Source organism: Somniosus microcephalus, chromosome 5 (genome assembly GCF_052327205.1).
Source record: "Somniosus microcephalus isolate GS21.2 chromosome 5, FLI_Smic_1.0, whole genome shotgun sequence".
NCBI lineage: Eukaryota > Metazoa > Chordata > Chondrichthyes > Squaliformes > Somniosidae > Somniosus > Somniosus microcephalus.
The window spans coordinates 92,960,521-92,983,118 of NC_140991.1; the positions used below are offsets into that span (position 1 = coordinate 92,960,521).

General features: G+C 42.0%; 1 protein-coding gene across 4 annotated transcripts in view; it reads right to left on the minus strand.

Moving 5' to 3' along the window:
• The window catches only part of ctnnal1 (catenin (cadherin-associated protein), alpha-like 1), a 367,498-nt gene that overhangs the window by 109,963 nt on the left and 234,937 nt on the right, over window positions 1-22,598 (minus strand). For all 4 annotated transcript variants that reach the window (XR_015078391.1, XM_085987993.1, XM_085987995.1 and 1 more), the window contains exon 3: window positions 13,671-13,858. Coding sequence is in view for 3 of the 4 variants with exons in the window: in XM_085987993.1 (XP_085844119.1) it covers window positions 13,671-13,858 (188 nt within the window). In the remaining variant the exon portion in view is untranslated. The remainder of the gene's footprint in view (window positions 1-13,670; window positions 13,859-22,598) is intronic.

Genomic DNA, 22,598 nt, shown 5'->3' on the forward strand with positions numbered 1-22,598 from the left:
ACACTAAGAATTTCTGTCACCTTGTTTCAACACTCCTCTTTAATTGTCCCCATCATTTAAAGTTCTCTTCCACTCAATTTCCCACTCCCACCACTACTTTGCTTCCTACACCTGTCCAAATCTGCACCTGAAGCCATCTAAAGAATTGACCTCAGAAAATTGGGTGCAAAAAAGCAGACTTTCATTGAGTCTATCTAAAACGTAGCTGTTCTGACTTAAACTAAAGCAGAAGCAGAAAATGTTGGTTATTATCTCTCAACGAGGAACCATTTAAAAAGAACTGTTTTGCTGTTTTTAACCAACTTCCTTTTCAAGTACAGAAAACTCTCTTTTAACCGGCACCTGATATCCGGAATTCTCTCTTAACCGGCAAAATTCAGGAGTAGGTTCAGGTAAGTTTTACTATATATTAGTGGCCGTGTAACCGGGGTTTCCTGGATCTGTGGCCGTGTAACCGGGGTTCCTACACCTGTGGCCATGCAACAGGGACTCCTGGATCTGTGGCCGTGTAACCGGGACTCCTGCACAAGTGCCGTGTAACCAGGGCTCTTGCACCTGTGGCCGTATACCTTGGTAAGTATACCTCTCTGTAATCCGGTCTTTTTGATCAACCGGCACCACGCCGGTCTTGGATAAAAAAAAGAGTTTCCTGTATTTTAATTAAACAGTGAACATTTATATTAATGTGGGTAACAAATTCTGAGGAATTGCTAAGTAACAGCTTGAAGGAACTGAATAAATACAGGAAACTTTTTTTTTTATCCGGCATGGACGGGACCGACGTGGTGCCAGTTCATCAAAAATTCCGGATAACCGAAAGCTATAGTAAAAGATACGGAGAAAGCAACAAACCCTGTTGCTTAGCAACAGCTTCAGAACAATGGCCACAAGTTGCAAGCATCTCTGTAGCTTAGCAACAGCTGCAGCCACACCCTTGCACAGCAACAAATGGAGGAAGGCAAGTAATAAAAGTTACCTGAACCTACTCCTGAATTTTGCCGGTTAACCGAGATTTCCGGTTATTTAGGTGCCGGTAAATCGAAAGTTTCCTGTACAGATACATAAGCCATCATTAACCCAAGATGCCTCAATTATTGTGTCATTTTTAAACAATGAACATTATTTCAACTCCCTAGCGTTGTCGAGCACAGCAACTCGCTCAAGCCAATTTACCCCAAATTTACAGAGCTGCATTAGCACCCACTGATTAAACATAATTAGTTTTGGGGTGGGGGGAAATTGACAAAAAGATTTTAATAAATCACAATTCTTAGGTGATTTTTAAACTACTGGTGGGAAGACTTCAAATGTTTGTTTCACGTAAACCTTAAATCGGAACGGATAAGGATAAGGAGAAAAGGAAAAACATGTAAACCTTAATTTGCAAAAAAAAAATACAAGTACAATCAACATAAATGAATGTTTACATATTATTCATAGTAAAATGATGAATATAATGGTTCACCACTAATGAGCACACTCTGAACACAGTCCTGTGAGTACTAAAGAATATTTGATTCCAGGCTCAGTTAGGCACATCACTTCATGTCATTCATTCATTCAAGCTCCCGAGAACAGAAAATCCGTCATTTGCTGTAATTTACAAACTTGCCCAATTTTACTGGCAAATTCTTTGCTATAAAAGTGATCCTACAATTAATTGAACTATATGCTTACATAACGTATAGCCTTGCCAGTTTTATAGCAACCTGACTTTTACTGAATTCTGTAAACTGAAAACAAAATATTTATCAAAAAGACAAACAACCAACATGTCAGAATGATGCATCTAGACCAGTTCTCTGAATCTAATGCCTGGTACTGTACTTTGATTTATGGACAAATCCAGCCTTAAAACATTAGCCTTCTCTCTCTTTATAGATAGATTTGTGGACCAAAATGTTAGTCCCCCCCCACCCACCCCCCAACCAAAAAGAACATAGAAGCCAATTTCATTTTTGCACTAAATATCACACAGAGAACTGTATTAAACTATGATTTTCTCAGTCAGAATGTACTGCAATTTACTATGATTTCTATTTATAAATGCAATACAAATCCTTGCAGTACAATTTTGGAAATCAGCATTTCTGTTATGTACACTTCAGATGGTTTATGCAGTGCTAAACAATTAAACTAGGTGACCAAGTGCTTTGTTAAATTGAGTGTCAAGTGTGTCACTTCATATATGTATTTTCTGAAGATTTTTTAAGATTTATTAGATGTGAACTTGTGAAACATTTTAATGATTTTAATCTACAAACAATGATTATGAAGCTTGATTTAATTTATTCCATAGATACAAAAATAACTCACCAGTTAGAAAGAGAAAAATCTGCATTTTGGAGGGGGAAACTTTTTGGCCATTAGGTTGATCTCTGGAACTAAAAACTATTGGGAGTACCTGGTCACCATAATTGATAACATTTCAACTGCATGTCACGTGTAACCATTTTTCTTAGAACCTGTACTTCTGATCACTGCAGTCTCTAATAGAGTAAAGCCATCCTATTAATGGCAAATTTAATCCACTGTCCTAAATCTTCTAATTTAAGAGAGGGGAGGGAGGGGGATGGGGGGGAGCAAGAAACTTGGCACAACTTTTATCACGAGATTAAATTAGTTTGTAAGTAAAGTACATGATACAGGCTGCTCTATCAGTGAATAAGGATATAAATGTTTGATTGGCATTAAAGTCCAATGCATTGAAAATTGGCTACTAAACTTCAAAACATATTGTGTATGCATCTACACTAACATATTAACTGGGTACAGTAGCCTAGTGATTACAGTAATGGATTAGCAACTCAAGGGATTGAGAATTCACATCCCACCATGGGTAAGCTGTGAAACTGAATCCAGTAAATCTGCTTAAGTTTTACAGTAACTTGACTTAAACCGCTAGCACCAGAAAAAATAACCAGGAAAGCTTCCAGATTGTCGTAAAAGCCCAATTCGTTTGTCTGTCCAAGGTGTGACTCCAGTCCCACACTATGGCTGGAGTTTTGCCGGCACTCAGCGGACGGGATGGGTGGCGGGTCAGCTATTAAATTTAAAATGATAGACAGCGGGTCGGGAACCCGCTGTCAAAACGCGCATACTGGACTTTCCCAATGTCGAGTCTGTCAGTGCTGAGCAGACCCGACAGGCAGCGGCAGGGGAGGCAATTAAAATCATTAGTAGCTTGTTTACAGCCACTTATCAATGTTTTTTTCCCAGCTTTTTGGATTTGATAGCTCTCCCACCGGTTTCCCGCTGTGCCTAGACTGCGTCTGTGAAGCTGAGGCAGGAGGTCAGTGGCCATTGAATCAGCTAATGAGTTGACAGCTTCAAATATCAAGTCAAAGCTCCCAGCTGATTGAGACATGTTCCCTTAACCACTAGCTTCTCTAAACTGCATTTCCATTACAGATTCAGGATGCTGCAAGTCTTTACACAAGTCTCCCTCCAATCTCACCTCATTACCTCTCCCACCATTGACAGATCACTTCTGTCATCTCTGCTTCACCTGCCATCTATTCCATCAGCATGGGTGCCCTTGAAACTCTCTCACCTTGGTCCTCAGAATCCCACCACGATCAGCCCCAACACCAGCAATACCAGGCACACCAGCAGCACCAACAATATCATCAACCTTCTCCCCAATCACCTGATGCTGCACAGGACAGAGGGCATCAGCACCTGACCACATTGCTGCCCGGGAGGCCAGGGATGGCCACACCATGGCCACATTTACTTCACTTGACGCTGTACACCCTGGCTGCCACATGATGCGTCAGGTTGGCACCATCCCACACCAACAACATAACGCATCCCTACAATGCCCAAGCCATTCCTTTCACACTCATCAGCATTGCGGGGGGTACCGTTACGTCTCACCATTCATTGCAACTCACTAAGCCACTTCCAAAGGTGCACACAAATCTGTCCAAGAACGCACAAAGTGTTGAAAATAAAGATTTAAATGTTTGATAGCATATTAACAGAAACTTCACATGAACATTGGCTAAAGCAGCCAAGTGCCTACCCTTGTGTGTTGTTAGTTGGTATGATTGCACTAGGATGAAGGTGAATGTGAGGGGTGGCTAGTGAGATGGGGATGTGATAATGTAGATAGAGAGGGATGGGTGGAGGTGCAAGGTAAGTTAGTGTGAGTAAAGATGTGCAGGAGTAGGGTAGGGAAGGCAGAGTGATGGCTTTGTGATGAGAGGCACAGCAGGATGAGGTTGAGTGTGGCTTTGCGGTAACGTTTCGTGATCTACTGAGATCATTGAAAGGTTTGCTCCACTACAGCCTGGTCCTCCTGACGACATCCCTGCTCATGTCCTCCTGTGCAATGTGCAACCAGGCTGCGTTGGTGTCCTGGGGAGGTCTCTTCTGCCCATTGGAAGGGAAGGGGACCTCCCTGCGTGCTGCGACTCCCTCCATAAGCATATGGAGGGAGTAATGGGAGAGCCTGGGTGCAGCCGTGCAACTCTGTGCGCTGCTTGTCAGTGTTTGCAGCACCTCAATGCTGTAGAACACTGACAGCACAACTGTCAAAATAAATTTGGCCATGGTCCCTTTAAGGGAACCGGCTGATGACACGTCATCAAATTATGTCACCAGACCCGCTTCCTCTAATTGGCCGGGAAACATGCTGGGCGGGCTTAACAAGCCCAATCAACGTAAATTCATTTCAGAGGCCGGGATGGAGCCAGCAGCAGGGTCGGGACCCGCCACCAATGCGCCGAGGTCAGCAAAATCGTGACCAGAGTGGTTGACTCTTAATTTCCTCTAATGTGACCTGGAAAGTCAGAACCTCAGTTAGACCACACCAAGTGGAGACCTGATAGAGGTCTTTAAAATTAAGAAGGGGTTCGATAGGATGGATGTGGAGGTTTCCATTTGCGGGTGAGTCTACAACAATGGGCATAAATAATTTAGGAGCAATCTGTTTTTTAAAAAAAGTGTGAGTGTGGAACACTACCACTGGAGAGGCTGAAGCAGATAGCACTGAGACATTTGTACGTGGGAAAGGCTTGTGTGGAGTGTAAACAGTTGGGCCAAATGGCTTCTTTCTGTCCTGTAAATTCTATGTAATTCTATGAGTGCCTAACTGAGCCAGTGTATGAAAGGTAATTAGGGTATTGGAGTCGGTGACTCCCCAGTCGCTGTGGTCTCCTGGAACTTGTCTGATTGTCTCCTGGGTTTGGAGAGAAAATCCCAGGCCTTTTTTTGATCTTTTCCTGTCTGTTGTTTTCATATTCTGTTCAGTGAAGTAAATATACAAGAATACCCTTATTGCCAGGTTAACAATTTTGATGTAAACACTGTGCTTTTATCCAGTGATAATTCACAATTGTCTACTGTATCTTATAATGGTCTCCAACTTGCTTTTGTTGTTTGGTTAAGAGTTCAGTTGTGAAAAACAGTGGGGAAGGAGATTCCAAATGGGATATTTAGCTCATGGTACCACTCAACATCTGTGAAAAGTGAGGTGTGCCGGCACAAAAAGAGCTTTGGATGAAATATTTTCTGGGTCATACACAGGGGCAGGCTCTGGGATGATGAATACAATCCAAAATGCTGTGTGATAAGCGAGGAATCTAAAGCCAGTTATTATGCCTATGTAGAAGCTTTGCTTCATTTTAAAGGGAAGGGGAACATTACCTGGATGACCACTTTAAATAGTTAGGACTTATCTGCTCCCCCTTCCATTTAGGTAATACATCTGTCACCATAATTCATTCATCTCCTCAACAGATACATAACTTTCTTATGCTTAATTAGTAACAATGGCAAGACGACAATATGCACCATTTTATAACGGGGGAATGTGTGTACAGCCAATTAGTTTCCATGATGACAGGCAAGCAGTGAATCAGAGTCACTGCAATAATGAGCAGTTCACACTGCTCAAGCAGCTAAACAGGAAATTAAATAGTTTAAATCTCAATTAGTTCAACAATCCAGCTGTTCACTGCACACATCCTGACAGCAATGTCTCAATGACAAAATGTCATGCAAACACTGATGGAACACATAATGGAGAGACCTTTTCAGCATCTGCACAACAATGGTGAGTAGGTGGGAGATGATGTTAACTCTGTGTCCACAAATTCCTAATCTGGGAAGCAGTGAGCAAGAAACTGTTTAAGCTCTTAAAAAAGCAGCAAGTATTCCATTGTACTAACATAAAAAGCCACGTAAAAGTATACAGGCAGATCAATGCAATTGCCAGCTGTGATTATGAGGGAACCGTTGCTCGTGGTGTGAAACTGAAAACCAATGAGGAACATCACAAATGCAACAAAACAAGTGGCAGATGGAATTCAATGTCAGCAAGTGTGAGGTGATGCATTTTGTTAAAAAAACAGCAGCAATTACACTCAGGGTGGAAGTCGGCTTGTTGTCGTGGAAGAGTAGAGGGATTTGGAGTACAAAGGACATTAAAGGCAGCACCTCAGGTCGATAAGGTTGTAAAAAAAGCTAATGAAGTTCTAGGATTTATCACAAAGCATAGAATATAAAAGCCAAGAGATAATGATAAGCCTATATAAAACCTCAGTTAGAGCACAGTGTGCAGTATTATGCTCCAAACTACAAGAAGGATACAATGCAGATTCACGATGATGCTGCCTGATATGAGGAAATACAAAAAAAGAAGAAAAACTTGAAGTTAGAACAACACAGATTACAGAGTGATACGAGAGGTGTTGAAAATTATGAAAGGATAGGACAGGATAGATAGAAGTAAACTGTTTCCAATTGTTGAGGAGTGAAGTATGATGGGCTATAGATGCAAGATTAAATGCAAGAGATTTAGAACAGAGGGTAGGAGAAACTTCTTTACACAGACAGTTGTGAGGCTGTGGAATTCATTTCCAGGTTTAATGGTAGATGCAGAAACTGTCAACCTTTACGATTAGTTGGGATAGGTGGACAAAGGAAAAGGGTAGGTAAATGTGATAGAACTATTTGTGTGTGTGGAGGGTAAACGCCAACACAGATTGGTTGGGTCAAATGGCCTGTTTCCATTCTATAACTTCTATGTATTCCCATGTAAAACATATGAGGGGCAATTTTACCTCCCTGATCGACGGGAACGGAGGGCTGGGGGCAGTTAAACTGGAGCGGCTCCAATTCTCACTGATCTGCGATTTTAACATTGTTGGTTTTGGCTGTGGACGAGGTTCCTGCCGGACTACTGATGCTGGGTGCCCACCATGGCCCCCCTGCCAGGTGAACCTGTTGGGAAGCCAAAAACTAAGCAAAGTTTTTTTTTTAAACTTCCTTTGTGGGGCCCGGAGGGAAAAAAAGAGAGGGTGCTCCTCCAGGCCCCACAATGAATATCTGGGCCTCTGCTGCCTGGGGCTAAACCCCCCCACCCCACGCTGTGAGACGCTAAGAACAACCCCCCTCCTGGACTTACCTTGCTGTCAGGAGCCTCCTTCTGATTTTCGCCCTTCCCAGCCAGCCGGCTGCTGCGGTTTGCTGGAAACAGCCAAGCAGCTGACCGGTGACATTCCAATGCCGCCCGGCAGTTAAAACCTGTTGGGCTTCTGACTCTCACTCGCATGCGGAATGGCTGTCCGCTCCCGCCAGCTTCCCGCCAGAAGTTAAAATCGGCCCGCTGTAGTTTCAGGAAGTGTCAATCGTGAAACACATTTAAGTAGGTTAACAGTTTGTGAAGAAAATATTATGTCAAAATCGGCACATAATTTAGACTTATGAAAGCAGCCAATTTAAAGCTGCATTTTTCTTAATTGGGCTTCAGCATTAATTGCAGTGATTAATGCTTTTATTTAATTAGTGCTGTTAAATAGATTTTAGACTTCAGAAAAAACCTGTGCTAAAATGATCTGTTCATTAGTGTTTGATTTACTTCCAGATTTACACTGCTACAATTAGCGCCAAGATCAAATCTTTACCACGGTTAGGAAAAATCTGAATCTGGATTGCCTCATGACCGAACATTACATACTTGATTATTCATGAGCTGCATAGACGATTGCAATTTGTGGCTTTACAGATCTATGGGGATCTATCATTTTTGGTTTATTAACTTCAGGAGGAACATAGACAGACTGGTGAAATGGGCAGACACATGGCTGATGCAATTTAATACAGATAAGTGTGAAGTGATGCACTTTAGGAGGAACAACATGGAGAGGCAGTATAATTTAAATGGTACTATTTTGAGGGGGGTGCAAGAGCAGAGGGACCTAAGGGTGTGTATTCACAAATCTATGAAGGTGGCAGGGCAAGTTGATCAGGCAGTTAAGAAAGCGTATGGAATACTTAGCATTGTAAATAGGGACACTAATACAATAGCAAAATACTGTGGATGCTGGAAATCTTGCCCTCCCCTTTCAGCATTCCGAAGGGACCGCTCCCTGGTCCACTCCTCAATCACCCCCAACAGCCCCTCCCGTCCCCACAGCACCTTCCTGTGCAAGTGCAGGAGATGCAACACCTGCCCTTTTACCTCCTCCCTTCCCACTGTCCAGGGCCCCAAACACCCCTTCCAGGTGAAACAGCGATTTACTTGTACTTCTTGCAATTTAGTATACTGTATTCGCGGCTGATGATGCGGTCTCTTCTACATTGGGGAGACCAAACGCAGATTGGGTGACCACTTTGTGGAATACCTCCGTTCAGTCCCCGAGCTTCCGGTCGCTTGTCACTTTAATTCTCCGCTCCACTCCCACTCTGACCTCTCTGTCCTCGGCCTCTTACACTTCCAATGAAGCTCAACATAAGCTCGAGGAACAGCACCTCATCTTTCGATTAGGCACTTTACAGCCTTCTGGACTCAACATCGAGTTCAACAATTTCAGATCATAACAATAATAATAATTCAACTTTATTGTCATTGTACAATGCACAAGTACATGAACAACGAAATGTGATCTTGCAAGCTCCCATGAGTCCAGTACAAATAACCTCGGCCCCTATTTTTTCACATGGCAGCTGTTGATGATTCTGCCATTCCCATTTGCCACATTTAATCACTCCTGCCTTCCACCCTATCACAGACCGTTCCTTTTGTTCTTTCCTCCCCTCCCCCCTTTCCCTACCTCTGCACCTGCTTAAAACCTGTTACCTGTTACATCTCTAACTTTTTCCAGTTCTGATGAAGGGTCACAGGCCTGAAACAATAACTCCGTTTTTCTCTCCATGGATACTGCTTGGCCTGCTGAGTGTTTCCAGCATTTTCTGTTATTGTAAATAGGGACACTGAATAAAAAACAAGGAAGTCACACTAAACCTTTACAAATTTCTGGTTAGGCCTCCGCTGGAATATTGTGTACAATTCTGGACACCACACTTTAATAAGGATGTCAAGGCCTTGGAGAGGGTACAGAGGAGGATTACTAGAATGGTACCAGGGATCAATCACAATCAATCACAGAAACCCCACAGTGCAGATAGAGGCCATTCGGCCCATCGAGCCTGCACCGACACATATCCCACCCGATCCCCGTAACCCCTACACCAACACATATCCCACTCTATCCCCGTATTTAATCCCCCTAACACTAAGGGTCAATTTATCATAGCCAATCAACCTAACCCGCACATCTTTGGACTGTGGGAGGAAACCGGAGCACCTGGAGAAAACCCACGCAAACACGGGGAGAATGTGCAAACTCCACACAGACAGTCACCCGAGGCCGGATTCGAACCCGGGTCCCTGGTGCTGTGAGGCAACAGTGCTAACCACTATGCCACCGTGCTGCCCGGGATGAGGGACTTCAGTGTTGTGGAAAGATTGGAAAAGCTGGGATTGTTTTCCTTAGAGCAGAGAAGGTTAAAGGGAGACCTAATAGAGGTATTCAAAATCATGAGGGGTTCTAATAGAGCAAATCGGGAGAAACTGTTTCCTCTGACAAGTGGGTCAGTAACCAGAGGTCATGGATTTAAAATAATTGGCAAAAGAACTAGAGGAGAAATAAGGAGAATTTTTTTCACAGAAGGTTGTTGAGATCTGGGATGCATTACCTGAAAGGATGGTGGCATCAGATTCCATAGGAACTTTCAAAAGGCAATTGGACATATACTTGAAGAGGACTAATTTGCAGGGTTGTGAGGAGAAAGCTGGCGTGTGGGACTAAATTAGTCAGCTCTATCACAGAGCCAGCACAGGCATGATGAGTCGAATAGTTTTCTTCTGTGCTGTAAGGTTCTATGATTCTAGTCTATAATTCTAAAAGCCAGTGCTAATTTGATGACCTGAAAATGCAGCACTGCTGAGAACAGCAGCGTGGCACTGTGTGTATGAGCGTAATTTCAGAGCCCGTCCCTCCAGCCCATTGAGTTTGTGATCTCAACTATGTTACTGGAAGAGGCGCTGTGTGGGAACTAATCTCCCTCGCAGAGACACACACACACACATACACACACACACACACACACACACACATCCCCAACAAAACAGAATAGGTAACTGTCTTAGCAACTAGCCAAGGCTCACATGGTAGCATGCGAGCAAAAGGTCTTTTCAACACAGTGTATAATTTAAAGAGTTGCAGTGTGGAGTAAAAAGTTGAAGAAAAAGATATATTATATATATGTTCTCAGAGATGGTTACACAGTCTCAAAAATTAGCAAAATAAATGTACTAATCACACATTATTGTGTATTACATTTGCCTACAGAACAACAGTGAATACGCTTCAAAAGTAATTCATTGGCTATGAAGCACTTTTGGACATCCTGAGGTTATGAAATGCACTATGTAAATGCAAGTTCTTCCTTTTTAATTTTTTGGCAGAGTGGTTGTGAAAAAAACATGAAAAATACTAATTCTGTACATTAGCCTCAGCATTCATCATGTAACTCAATGTATCAGGTTCACCAGATTGATCCCTGGCATGAGAGGGTTGTCCTATGAGGAGAGATTGAGCTTATACTCTCTGGAGTTTAGAAGAATGAGCGGTGGTCTCATTGAAGCATATACGATTCTGAGGGGGATTGACAGGGTAGATGCGGAGAGACTGTTTTCCCCTGGCTGGAGAGTCCAGAACTAGGGGTCACAGTCTCAGGATAAGGGGTCGGCCATTTAGGACTGAGATGAGGAGGAATTTCTTCGCTCAGAGGGTTGTGAATCTTTGGAATTCTCCACCCCAAAGGGCTGTGGATGCTAAGTTGTTGAGTATATTCAAGGCTGAGATAGATAGATTTTTGGACTCTCGGGGAAACCAAGGGATATGGAGATTGGGCAGGAAAGTGGAGTTGAGGTCGAAGATCAACCATGATCTTGGTGAATGGTGGAGTAGGATCGAAGGGCTGTAAGGCATATTCCTGCTCCTAATTCTTATGTTCCTATGTATGGAATTGCTTCAGTAATAAAGGCAACATTGTTAAAATAGCAGCAAATAATTTTAAAAAATCAATTTGAGCCCGATTTGCATTCAACAGAAGAACTGCGGAGGACCAATCGGGTGATGCGATGAAGATCTGGCCGGCTCCAAAGCAGAGCCAGAACTGCAGTTAGGTGGGGGGTTCAAAGTGGACAGGGGTGAATCCAGGTCGGCAGCGGCCCACAGTATTTTTTGTGCAGCCAAGAGGAGTACACCTGCTCGTCCTGGTTTCACAGAAATGGAACTTGTAAAAAGCTTTCTGGACGTTTTCTGAGCAGCCTTTAAGGACCGCTCAAGGCTTGGAACAACTGAGCAGAGTGTTCATGGCGCCAGCTCTGCCCATTGGTACACGAATTTCAATTGGGGTCTTACAACTGGCTTTACCACCCCGATTTCCATTTGCAAACTGACTAACACCTGTTTCAGGCAGTCACCCTGCACACCTAGAAGTTGCTGGTTTCTAATTTGGCAGCAGGCACACTTCCAATGTTAAATTCGTTCCCCTATGCTTCATTCTGCACATGAGAAACAGGTGAAACAATGTTGGAATTTCTTCTTCTCAATCTGTTGAGTTTTAAGTCTGCAGTATTTAGAAGGGAACGCTTCAGGGTAGGAGTTTAGTCCTTCCATAACCATATCTTTTCATATCGTTGCGCAGAGGGAAAGATTAAACACTGAAAATACAACTTGTCTTTTTATTTAGTTGCGGACTGTAAAATATTGGAAGGCAGCTGCCCACGGGTTCTTCAGCTCTCTTTATCAGCAGTACCATGCAACTGTTATTTTATTCTGTCAGCCAAGAAAGCTTAATGTTAAAATAAATCCAGAAAGATTCAACAAATTTTCAAATTCACAAACAAAAGTCACCAATCTGGTGCAAATCAAAATGTTTCCATATCCTATTCACTTGTAACAGCATCTTATAGCAGTTACAAATTAGTCAGGCATGACCTACCCTTCAGAAAATCATGCCTGACTAATCTAGTCGATTTTATTTGAGGAGGTCATGAACATGCTGCATAGGGGTGTACCTATGAATATTGTCTATGTGGACTTCCAGAAGGCATTTGATAAGGTTCTACACAAGAGATTATTAGCAAAAATGAAAGAGCACTGGATTCCAGGTTAACCTGGTGACATGGGTTGGTAATTGGTTGGGATGTAGGCAGGATGTGACAAATGATGTGCCCCAGGGGAGGACCGAGGACAGGTTCCATAAACTTAGTTTGTATTCCCTTGCGTTTAAAAGGTTGATGAGTAATCTAATTGAGGTGATTTACATGATTAAAGGATATTATAGGGTATATACAGAAAAACTATTTCCTCTAATGGGGGAATCTAGAAAGAGGGGGGACAATTTTGAAATTAGAGCTAGGCCATTTAGGAGTGAAATCAGGAAACACTTTATCCCACACAAAAAAATAGTGGAACTGTAGAATTCTTCCCCACAAAAGGTTGTGGATGCTGGGTCAATTGAATTTTACAGAATTGAGATCGAGAGATTTTTGTTAGGTAATGGTTATTCAAGGATATGGAGCAAAATCAAATAGAATTGCGGTACAGATTTGCCATGACATAATTGAATGGCGGAACAGGCTAGAGGATCTGAATGGCCTTCTCCTGTTCTTATCGTCTAATATACATTTTCTTTGACTTGCTCACTTTTTCAACTTTTGTGAAAAGGTACAAGTAGCTGACCTCTGTTGTATTCAGTGATTGCTATTGTGTTATGCATTTGAGAACTTCTCAAACTACTTCCCCATCCCAAAATTTCCAGTGAAGACACAAATTCAGCACAGTAATGATCACATTGTTTTCTTTTGTACATCTGTAGCCACATTTTTTGAGCTAGGGCAATTTATGAGGGGAAAAAAAACTGAAGGTTACTTCCCCAGATACCTTACAGACATTGAAGTTTGCAAGTTCATAGTTCCAAAAGCAATTAGGTTAAATGTCAAATTTCATGTTCCCCGGTAACTATATTTCCAAACTACAATCAAAGTATCCACATTTGTGTTATGTTGCTCTCCATTTTAACTATAAAAAAAAGCAACTGCCTCTCTACATTCAACAAGAAAACGCATTATACAAGGCTATAATTGTAACGGCTTATATATCTTCATTAATACCAGATAGATTGTTCTGCAAAAGGGACAATCTGTGCGGATGTAAATCATATTTAGTTACTGGTTTCTTCTCGTGTTAATACAGGTTCAAAGCAATGTTAGTCATCGCGCTGGTTTTCTTTTTATAAGATTTGCTAAATTAGTTTGTGTACGATTCATATAATGTGCTTTTTTTTGGTGTAAAAAAGTTACATACCTTGCTTCTGGAGTTGATGATTTGCTTTATGACTACCCTGTCTGCCAACACCAGTACTTTTGTAACAGAAGACAGTAGTAGCCGTGCAGCTTTTATCATTCCAGTTTTATCTGTGTAAACTGTTGCCCTTGCATCTGATTCTGGTTGGTCAAAGGAGCCCACATCAGTCAACTGTGCAATGCTCTCTCCTAGATAGCAACACAGATCAATAAAACAAAGCATACTTTAAACATACTCAAATACATTAAGGAGAGTTAAAACATCAAATTCTGAAAACCATGGAAGGGAAACACAAATTTGCGTGTCAAAAATAGTCTCTTGTAAACTGAAATGTAGTGCCATTTACAAATTAAAGCTAAATACAAGTAAAAAGATTAGAAAGATGCACTGATATATCTGTGACCACTTGGTGTGTAAAAGAAACAAGTTAATCTAAAATCCAAAGTTACTGTTACAATAAAAGGGATGTTAATCATAATTTTAAGTTTCAAGGTTACTCGTCATTAAGCTACTTTTCATTTTGCACTGAACACCGCTATTTCCAGTAGCAAATTTCTGCAGCTTAGCATTTATTCCCTTCCTAACAATAAATGAGGCATCAAATGATAAACCAGAAGGGAGACAAAAGGTATCCATTTTATGATATGGAAACACCCAGGGAGAGGGAGGAAATTCGGGCCACAACTCATGACATTAGCAACTTTCATTAAGGACAAAACTAGATCAGAATTCTGGTAAAATTGTTAATAAAAATAATGGCATTTAAAGTTAAATATTCATATATTGAATGAACACAACTCCAATTTCTCATGTGTTCCTTTATATTTGTACTTCCTCATACTGAGCAGCATCCCAGTGAATCTGCACTATACCCTCCCTATTGCCTCAATATCCTTCCGAAAGTATGGAGACCTAAACTGCAGTACTCAACTGTGGTCTTACGAAGGTTTTATAAAGATTCACGATTACATCTCGGCGTTTATATTTTATACCCCTTGGCAGAAAACCCAATTTTCCATTAGCTTTTTAAGGCCTTAAATGATGCTGCTTTTAATGCCTGGTGAACCTGAAACCACAAATGCCTTTCCTCTTGCACATCACCCAGTTTTTTCCCCATTCCAACTATAATTATTACTATTACTTTTTTTTAACCAAAATGCACCACTTACCGATCTTGAATTCCATCTGCCATTTTTTTTGCCCATTTCTGGGTGCAATCACCCACAGCCGATTGCCTCCTGGAAGTGCGCAGGCAGCCGGCGACTTCCAAGCGCCTGCCTAAAACAGGAGTTAGGCTCCCTCAATATACTAATCAGAACCCCAATTCAACAAAGTCTGGGCAGTGCGTGCGCTACACATGTCCGCTCAGTTTTTCCGGGATTACAGCGGCCTAACCACAGGTCCTTAAATTGAACCGCTGGAGGCCACCAAAATAAAACCAGGTAAATGTGTGTCTTTTTACTACGTTAATGTGAAGCCAGGAGGAGTAGGTGTGCCCAGGACTTACCTGGACCCAACCGAATTTTACAGGGCCCAGAATGGCAAGCTGCATCGGGACACCCTGTTGGTATTATGTAGATGAAGCCCAATTTCCAACGACCCAAGGGCCTTCATCTTCAGTCGCGCATTGCAAGCGCGCCGCCCACTTCCCGGTTTCTATCTCTTGCTACCATTATTATATGTGGCTTGTCTTCTCTCCCTCTTCCCTCCCCCTCCCCCCAGAAACTTAATTTGACCAAAACTTTCTCTAGAAAATTACCCAAACAGGTGTAAGCCGATTTTAAAACAAGGAAATGGCTCTTGGCCTTTGTTCATTGCTTCCCAGCTTTTTTTCTATTATTACTAGAGTTTAGAAGAATGAGAGTGAATCTCACTGAAATGTATAAAATTCTGACAGGGCTAGACAAACTGGATGCAGGGAGGAAGTTTCTCCTGGCTGGGGGGTCTAGAACGAGGGGTCACAGTCTGAGGATACGGGGTAGGACATTTAGGACTGAGATGAGGAGAAATTTCTTCACTCAGAGGGTGGTGAACCTGTGGAATTCTCTACCACAGAAAGCTGTGGAGGCTAAGTCACTGAATATATTTAAGAAGGAGATAGATAGATTTCTAGACACAAAAGGCATCAAGGGGTATGGGGAGAGAGCCGGAATATGGTATTGAGATAGAGGATCAGCCATGATCATATTGAATGGCGGAGCAGGCTCGAAGGGCCGAATGGCCTACTCCTGCTCCTATTTTTCTATGTTTCTATTAAACTGGTTTATATATTCTGAATTTTGTTTTAACCTAAATACATAGTTGGCAGTGGCACTAAAATAAAGTGCATGTTAAGTAAAGTTTTAGATCTTCACCCTGAAAAAAATGCAAGTGATATTGGGTCTTCACATGGAGAACTGCTGCTATTGACTTTCTTTATTATTAATAAAATCTACCAAATGTTATCAAGATTGGTTCTTTATTGCTAATAAAATCTATCAAATGTTATCAAGATTGGTTCCAAAGATCTGAGTCTTCACGGACAACAAAAATGATTCAGCAGGGATTTGTCATTAAATCAACTGAACTGGAAAAGGATGACAAATTTTTTTTTTTTTTTTTTTAAAAAGAGGTGCCATGTAGTAGAAACATTCCTGGTCTTCAGGTATGATTAATTGGGGCTCTCAGTTGGACAGTAGTGTATAACATATAATACAATACATAAAATCTGAAATCAAATCATCAGAGAATAAAGGCAAAAAAGGATTCGAATTCTATTTTTCCTGTCAACTTTTGTCCTTCTTCACCATATGAAGATACCAAGATAAATTCCTAACGCAGCTCTAAGCTGAAGACAAAACTGCATGGGGTAGAGTTTCCACTAGTCTGCGCTATTATCAGCACAAAATAGGTGAAATCGGCCAAACCAGCCCAAAAGATTGGGGAATTTTAAACATAAGTTACGTCAAGCGTAAATCGATTTTCCACAATCTTTAACGCTGGTTTAACAATCATTTTGCCAGAAGTGGCCCCGCCCACAAAACTGGCCACACTCCCAGATCAAAATAGCGAGGATGGGGAGTTTCCAGCGATTGCGCCTATTTGTAGCCATTCGAGGAGGCTCCTCACATTGAGTTTTTTTTTAAAGCGCAAAAGCACTAGTAGGCACATTTTAAAAGTTTTTACATAGTAAATTAAATATTTTTTTAATAAGAAACTGACTAGTGTACACCAATGAAACTAGTAAATGGTTCAGTATAGGCTTCTTAAAGTCATTTTCAGTCATTTAAAATCAGATGTAAAAAGTCACACAACACCAGGTTATAGTCCAACAGCTTTATTTGAAATCACAAGCTTTCGGAGCGCTGCTCCTTCTTCAGGTGAAGTGGAGAAATGCATAAAGACACAGCTTATATAGTCAGAGAATCATGTCAGATGTTTACGGGTAACCTTTCCAACTGCCATTAATGGCAGTTGGAAAGGTTACCTGTAAACATCTGACATGATTCTCTGACTATATAAGCTGTGTCTTTATGCATTTCTCCACTTCACCTGAAGAAGGAGCAGCGCTCCGAAAGCTTGTGATTTCAAATAAAGCTGTTGGACTATAACCTGGTGTTGTGAGACTTTTTACATTTGTCCACCCCAGTCCAACTCCGGCATCTCCACACCATTTAAAATCAGGTTACTCAGTTGGGGAACTAGACCCACATTAAAAATGCTTATTTTTTGTGATAAACCCATTTTCAACTGACAAGTTTAAGAGTGCTAACCTGGTGCCGTTTTATTCAATGAATATTTTTTAATGCAAGGAAAGAAATAAACAATTGTGTTCCATTACGCTGATTGATTGCACTGGTTCATGGAAGATTTTAAGTTTGTCAAATGAGTTTGGGCGGAAACCTGAAACATGACTTCACTTCGAAAATCAGCACAATTTCAAGCACAATTTGCACCCAGTTTCCCCAATTACGCCCAAAGCGGAAACTCTATTGCTACATGTTTATAGATGGATGTGAGCCGAATGACTTCAATATGCTTCACTATATTTGCAATGGCCTTCTGTGTGGTTGTGAACTGAGAACTGTTTCATATTGTCCACTGTTGCATTTTTAAAAGCTATTTATGATCACTTGTGTTTTTTCAGATTCTTATATCTTTTTTATATTGCAGAAATTCTCCAGTAATTATTCCGGTTTCTATTGGTGCTGAATTGCCTCATTTACACTGTGGGGCCGATTCAGCAACAGCAGGAATATTGCTCACGCACAAGAGTCCTGGATGCACAGATGCTCCAAAGTCATCAACTTGATTATAATACTACTGCAATTGCATGACTATCACACATTCCAAGTTAGTGCAAAATCACATTTGCTAGCCTTCTAAGGTGACTAAGGGGCCAAGGTAATGAATCCAACACTAAATTAAGTCAGTGGGAATTGTTTCTATTTGCTATTTAGCCACCATTCATCCAATTCAAGCTCCGATTTTACTTATGTCCCCCAAGTAAATTAAAAGTAGAAGAATATCCTTCATATCTGCAGTTTATCCACATGGTCCTAGAAAAAGGGCACTTGTCATGTCACTATCACCCTTTCATGTACTTTAAAAACAGAGCAGTAGCAGAATGAAGATCGAAGGGAGGCGGGTCGTATTGACTTATTGATGTATTTATGTCTGTCCCCATTTTCGGTTACCAGCATCCTAGCAGCCGGAGCTCCCACTGGAAACAGAGAGAGTGAGTGAGTGAGTGAGCCGATAATTAAAGGGATCCTCAGCTGCTGTCAAGTAAAGTGGGATGGAGCTTTTGGAAACATCTTTCTGGCATTTGTATGTGGATTTTGCACCAATGTGTCTGAAATGTTATGCAATAAAAAACAGAAAATGCCAGAAACACTCAGCAGGTCAGGCAGCATCTGTGGAGTGAGAAACAGAGTTAACGTTTCAGCTCGATGACCTTTCATCAGAACTGGAAGATGGTAGAGATGAACAGTTTTAAACACAAAACCAGGGAAAATGGGGAGGAGTGTAGGATTCGCAAAATTGAACTTTATATTATAAAGGGTCGAATGGCAGAAAAGGCCATGATTTTAAAGACTGTTTTAAAAGAAGCCTAGGAAAAAGGGGCATTCAAAATGGCCGCCAGACCCTGTGACCAACTTATTGGGACACTTTAAAATGGTTCCTGCAGTCCCCAGACAGCTTTGTGGATTCAGCCCACAGTAAGTTCTGGAAGCCGTTTGAGAGAACGAAACCAGACACCCACATATACATATAGATTGGATGCAGATCTAGTCAAGATCGGCCTGTAAATAAAGGCCATCTAAATGTTGACCCAGACAAAAGGGAACAGTTTCATATTTATGAGAAGAGCATCAAGGGCCCGTTAAAGACATCACCAGGACATTAAAAACAATGAAGGTCATTCCAGACCAGAGATGGCCCGTTACCGGCCATCCAAGAACAGTTTAAAATATAATAAATACCCCGTTGTGCTCCCAGCCCGCCAAAATTAAAACAAAAGACTAACCTGATTTGGCGCGAGATAAGGGCTTCTGATGAGAAGTATATCTGGGAACCCAGGGGTAGAAAGAAAAGCAGCCATTGTGGTGCTACCATCGTATTGGTGGCATCATCGCTAGAAGAAGGAGAAGAAGACGGTTCGAGCCGGCGTCCCTCCCCGGGGTAAAACATTGGGAGATCATCGACCAACCCCGGGCCGTTGACGAAACGGGAGGCCATCGACCCACTCCGGCTCAGGAGAAGAGACAATAAAAAACTACAGAAGAAACGATGGGGGCCAGCCCGAGGCTCCTCTGACCGGGGTCGAGCAGACGATCCCCGACCCCGCTGACATCCAGACCAGCCGGTGTCCAGCCGTCCTCGACCCCCACCTCAGGAGAGAGGTGTGGCGCAGCTCGCTGGGGCTCCACCAACCACGTGGAGACAGGACGCCTGAAAGGATCAAACGCAGACCTGTTTCAAAACCTTACACTTCCTAGTTGGATTGGTGAGCATATTTCTGGCCCTTCATAATCAGATCTAGATAGGTTTAAGGGGGTGGACATTTAAGGGTATAATTAACATGAGTTGTTGTCCCTCGATGTTCCGTGTGTTTCCCCATTTCATGATGATCTTTGTAGAGCATAATATGCCTGTATTTGCCTTAGTTAGTATTGTGTCGTTATGATTTGTTTGTGTTTTTCCCTCCCATGTACCCTCTTATTTGCTTGCATTTTGATTTGTTTTACATTATGCAATAAAATTCCATTTCATTTCATCAAACTTGGTCTATAAGAGTTTTCTCTACATTGTAGTTCCTGCCCCAAAGTCCAGAGTACAGAATCTAAGGGGCGAGTGGGTCGAACCACTCACGGTTTTACTGTGCAAGAGAGAGAGGCCTCTAGAGAGAGAAACCTCTGCGATCTAAAACCCCTTACACGGGTGCTAGAAAAAGTACAAAAGGGAAGGTCTGTAATAGGGTGGAGGGCAGGAGTGATTAAGTGACAAAACATATGATGGTGCAATAATAATGAGACAAGTATAGAAACAAAAGATGTTGCTCTCTTCACAGATGCTGCCTGACCTGCTGAGTGTTTCCAGCATTTTCTGTATTTATTTCAGAATTCTAGTATCTGTGGTGTTTTGCTTTTGAAATGTTCTGTAGTTTCTGCTGTCGGTTCTGCACACATTGCCTGTGGCTCCTTTTTGATCCCGACGATAAGTGCACCTCCCCATTAAACTGCTGCTGCAGGCCCTTCACACGAAACCACCTTGTCCAATCTCCTGTCTCCAAATCGGCGAGCTGGCTACTGGGAATCGTGGATCACGCTGGCAGCTCGCCAACTGCATTGTAATGAGGGCCTACCATGAAAGCCGATCGGCTCCCAGGCCAACACCTCTGAGTGGCCACCACGCAAGCCCTGCCCACTGTCCACTCGCCCGATTAATGTGTGCACACCAAAATCGCCCTCAAGAAGTTTCAGCTACTCGAGGGATTGCAGTAAATCAGACTTTTACCAAAATAAAAGTGGTATCTTCTCTTCCTTCCTCTCCACCCTCCCCCAAATCAAATGAACTAAAACGTGGTTCTGACAATCTTATTGGGATATTGGAAATTAAACCTAACCTTTACCATACACCAGTTATTATGGGGACAAAGTAAACTGTTGATTAAAAAAATGACTGCCATTAAATCACTAGGGTGTTAGTGATTTTAATTGATCTATATTGTTCATTTAAGCTAGGCTAGTTACAGTGTGTGTATGTATACATAGAAACATAGAAGATGGGAGCAGGAGTAGGCCATTCGGCCCCTCGAGCCTGCTCCGCCATTTAATGAGATCATGGCTGATCATCCAAATTCAGTACCCTGTCCCTGCTTTCTCCCCATATCCCTTGATCCCTTTAGCCTTAAGAAATATATCGAACTCCTTCTTGAATATATTTAATAAGTTGGCCTCAACTGCCTTCTGTGGTAGAGAATTCCACAGGTTCACCACTCTCTGGGTGAAGAAATTCCTCCTCATCTCTGTCCTAAATGGCTTACCCCTTATCCGTAGACTGTGACCCCTGGTGCCAGACTCCCCCGCCATCGGGAACATCCTTCCTGCATCTAGTCTGTCAAGTCCTGTTAGAATTTTATAAGTTTCAATGAGATCCCCTCTCATTCTTCTAAACTCTAGAGAATATAAGCCCAATTGACCCAATCTCTCCTCATACATCATTCCTGCCATCCCAGGTATCAGTCTGGTGAATCTTCGCTGCACTCCCGCCATGGCAAGAACATCCTTCCTCAGATAAGGCGACCAAAACTGCACACAATACTCAAGGTGTGGTCACACCAAGGCCCTGTACAACTGCAGCAAGACACCCTTGCTCCTGTACTCGAATCCTCTCGCTATGAAGGCCAACATACAATTTGCCTTCTTAACCGCCTGCTGCACCTGCATGCTTACCTTCAGCGACTGATGTACAATGACACCCACGTCTCGTTGCACTTCCCCTTTTCCCAATCTATTGCCGTTCAGATAATAATTTGTCTTCCTGTTTTTGCCACCAAAGTGGGTAACCTCGCATTTATCCACATTATACTGCATCTGCCATGTCACCCAACTTGTCCAAATCATACATATGTAATATATATATAAATATATATATGTGTGTGTATACATACACACACAAACAAAATCTTTGATGTTACCAAACAGCTTTAGTAATCCAATTAAAGAATGTTTTACAGTAGTTCATGAACAAGGATTAGAAAACCGAGTGCTGCTTTTAATCCTAAACCCATTACATGAGGGTTTCTGCTACATATTCAAATAAAGTTTGAGATTTGTAGCAGACTAAACATTTATAAAAGGTCAATGCTTTACCACTTCACTAGCACAAAGATTGTTAATTTTGATCAAAATATATCGTGAACAACCTCTGGATGTGCTAGGTGTTATGAAACTTTGCTATTTCTAAAGCCACAGAAACATTTCTGATCATTTTTACTGCTTGGAACATATGAAGTGTCACAAAATGACATCATGCTCATTACCAGTCAGAAGGAGCAGCCCGTCAGCTACAGTCCTGCAGGGCTGGACTCCCACAAACAGATCACAGTTTGAATCACAATCTACTGACATTTGAATGCAGACTTCCTCTATAAAGGTTAATTTCTGCCAATCTTCACCAGGTCATCTGAAGGAGGGAATGTCCCTTTGTGGCCCACTCAAGCATGCCTGCGAGCAAATTGACCAAGGAAATGTAGACATGTCAATGGGTGTTTATGAATATGGTTACCCTGCCCTCCTGATAAAAGATGAAACCAACCACGCTGGGCAGTATGATGTTTACAGGGAGAAAACAGGAGAAACAATTATAAGTTGAACTAAAGATTTTTAGGGAGCAGAATGTGTATAGGAAGCATCAGTCACTAGCTTCATAATAGCTCCATAA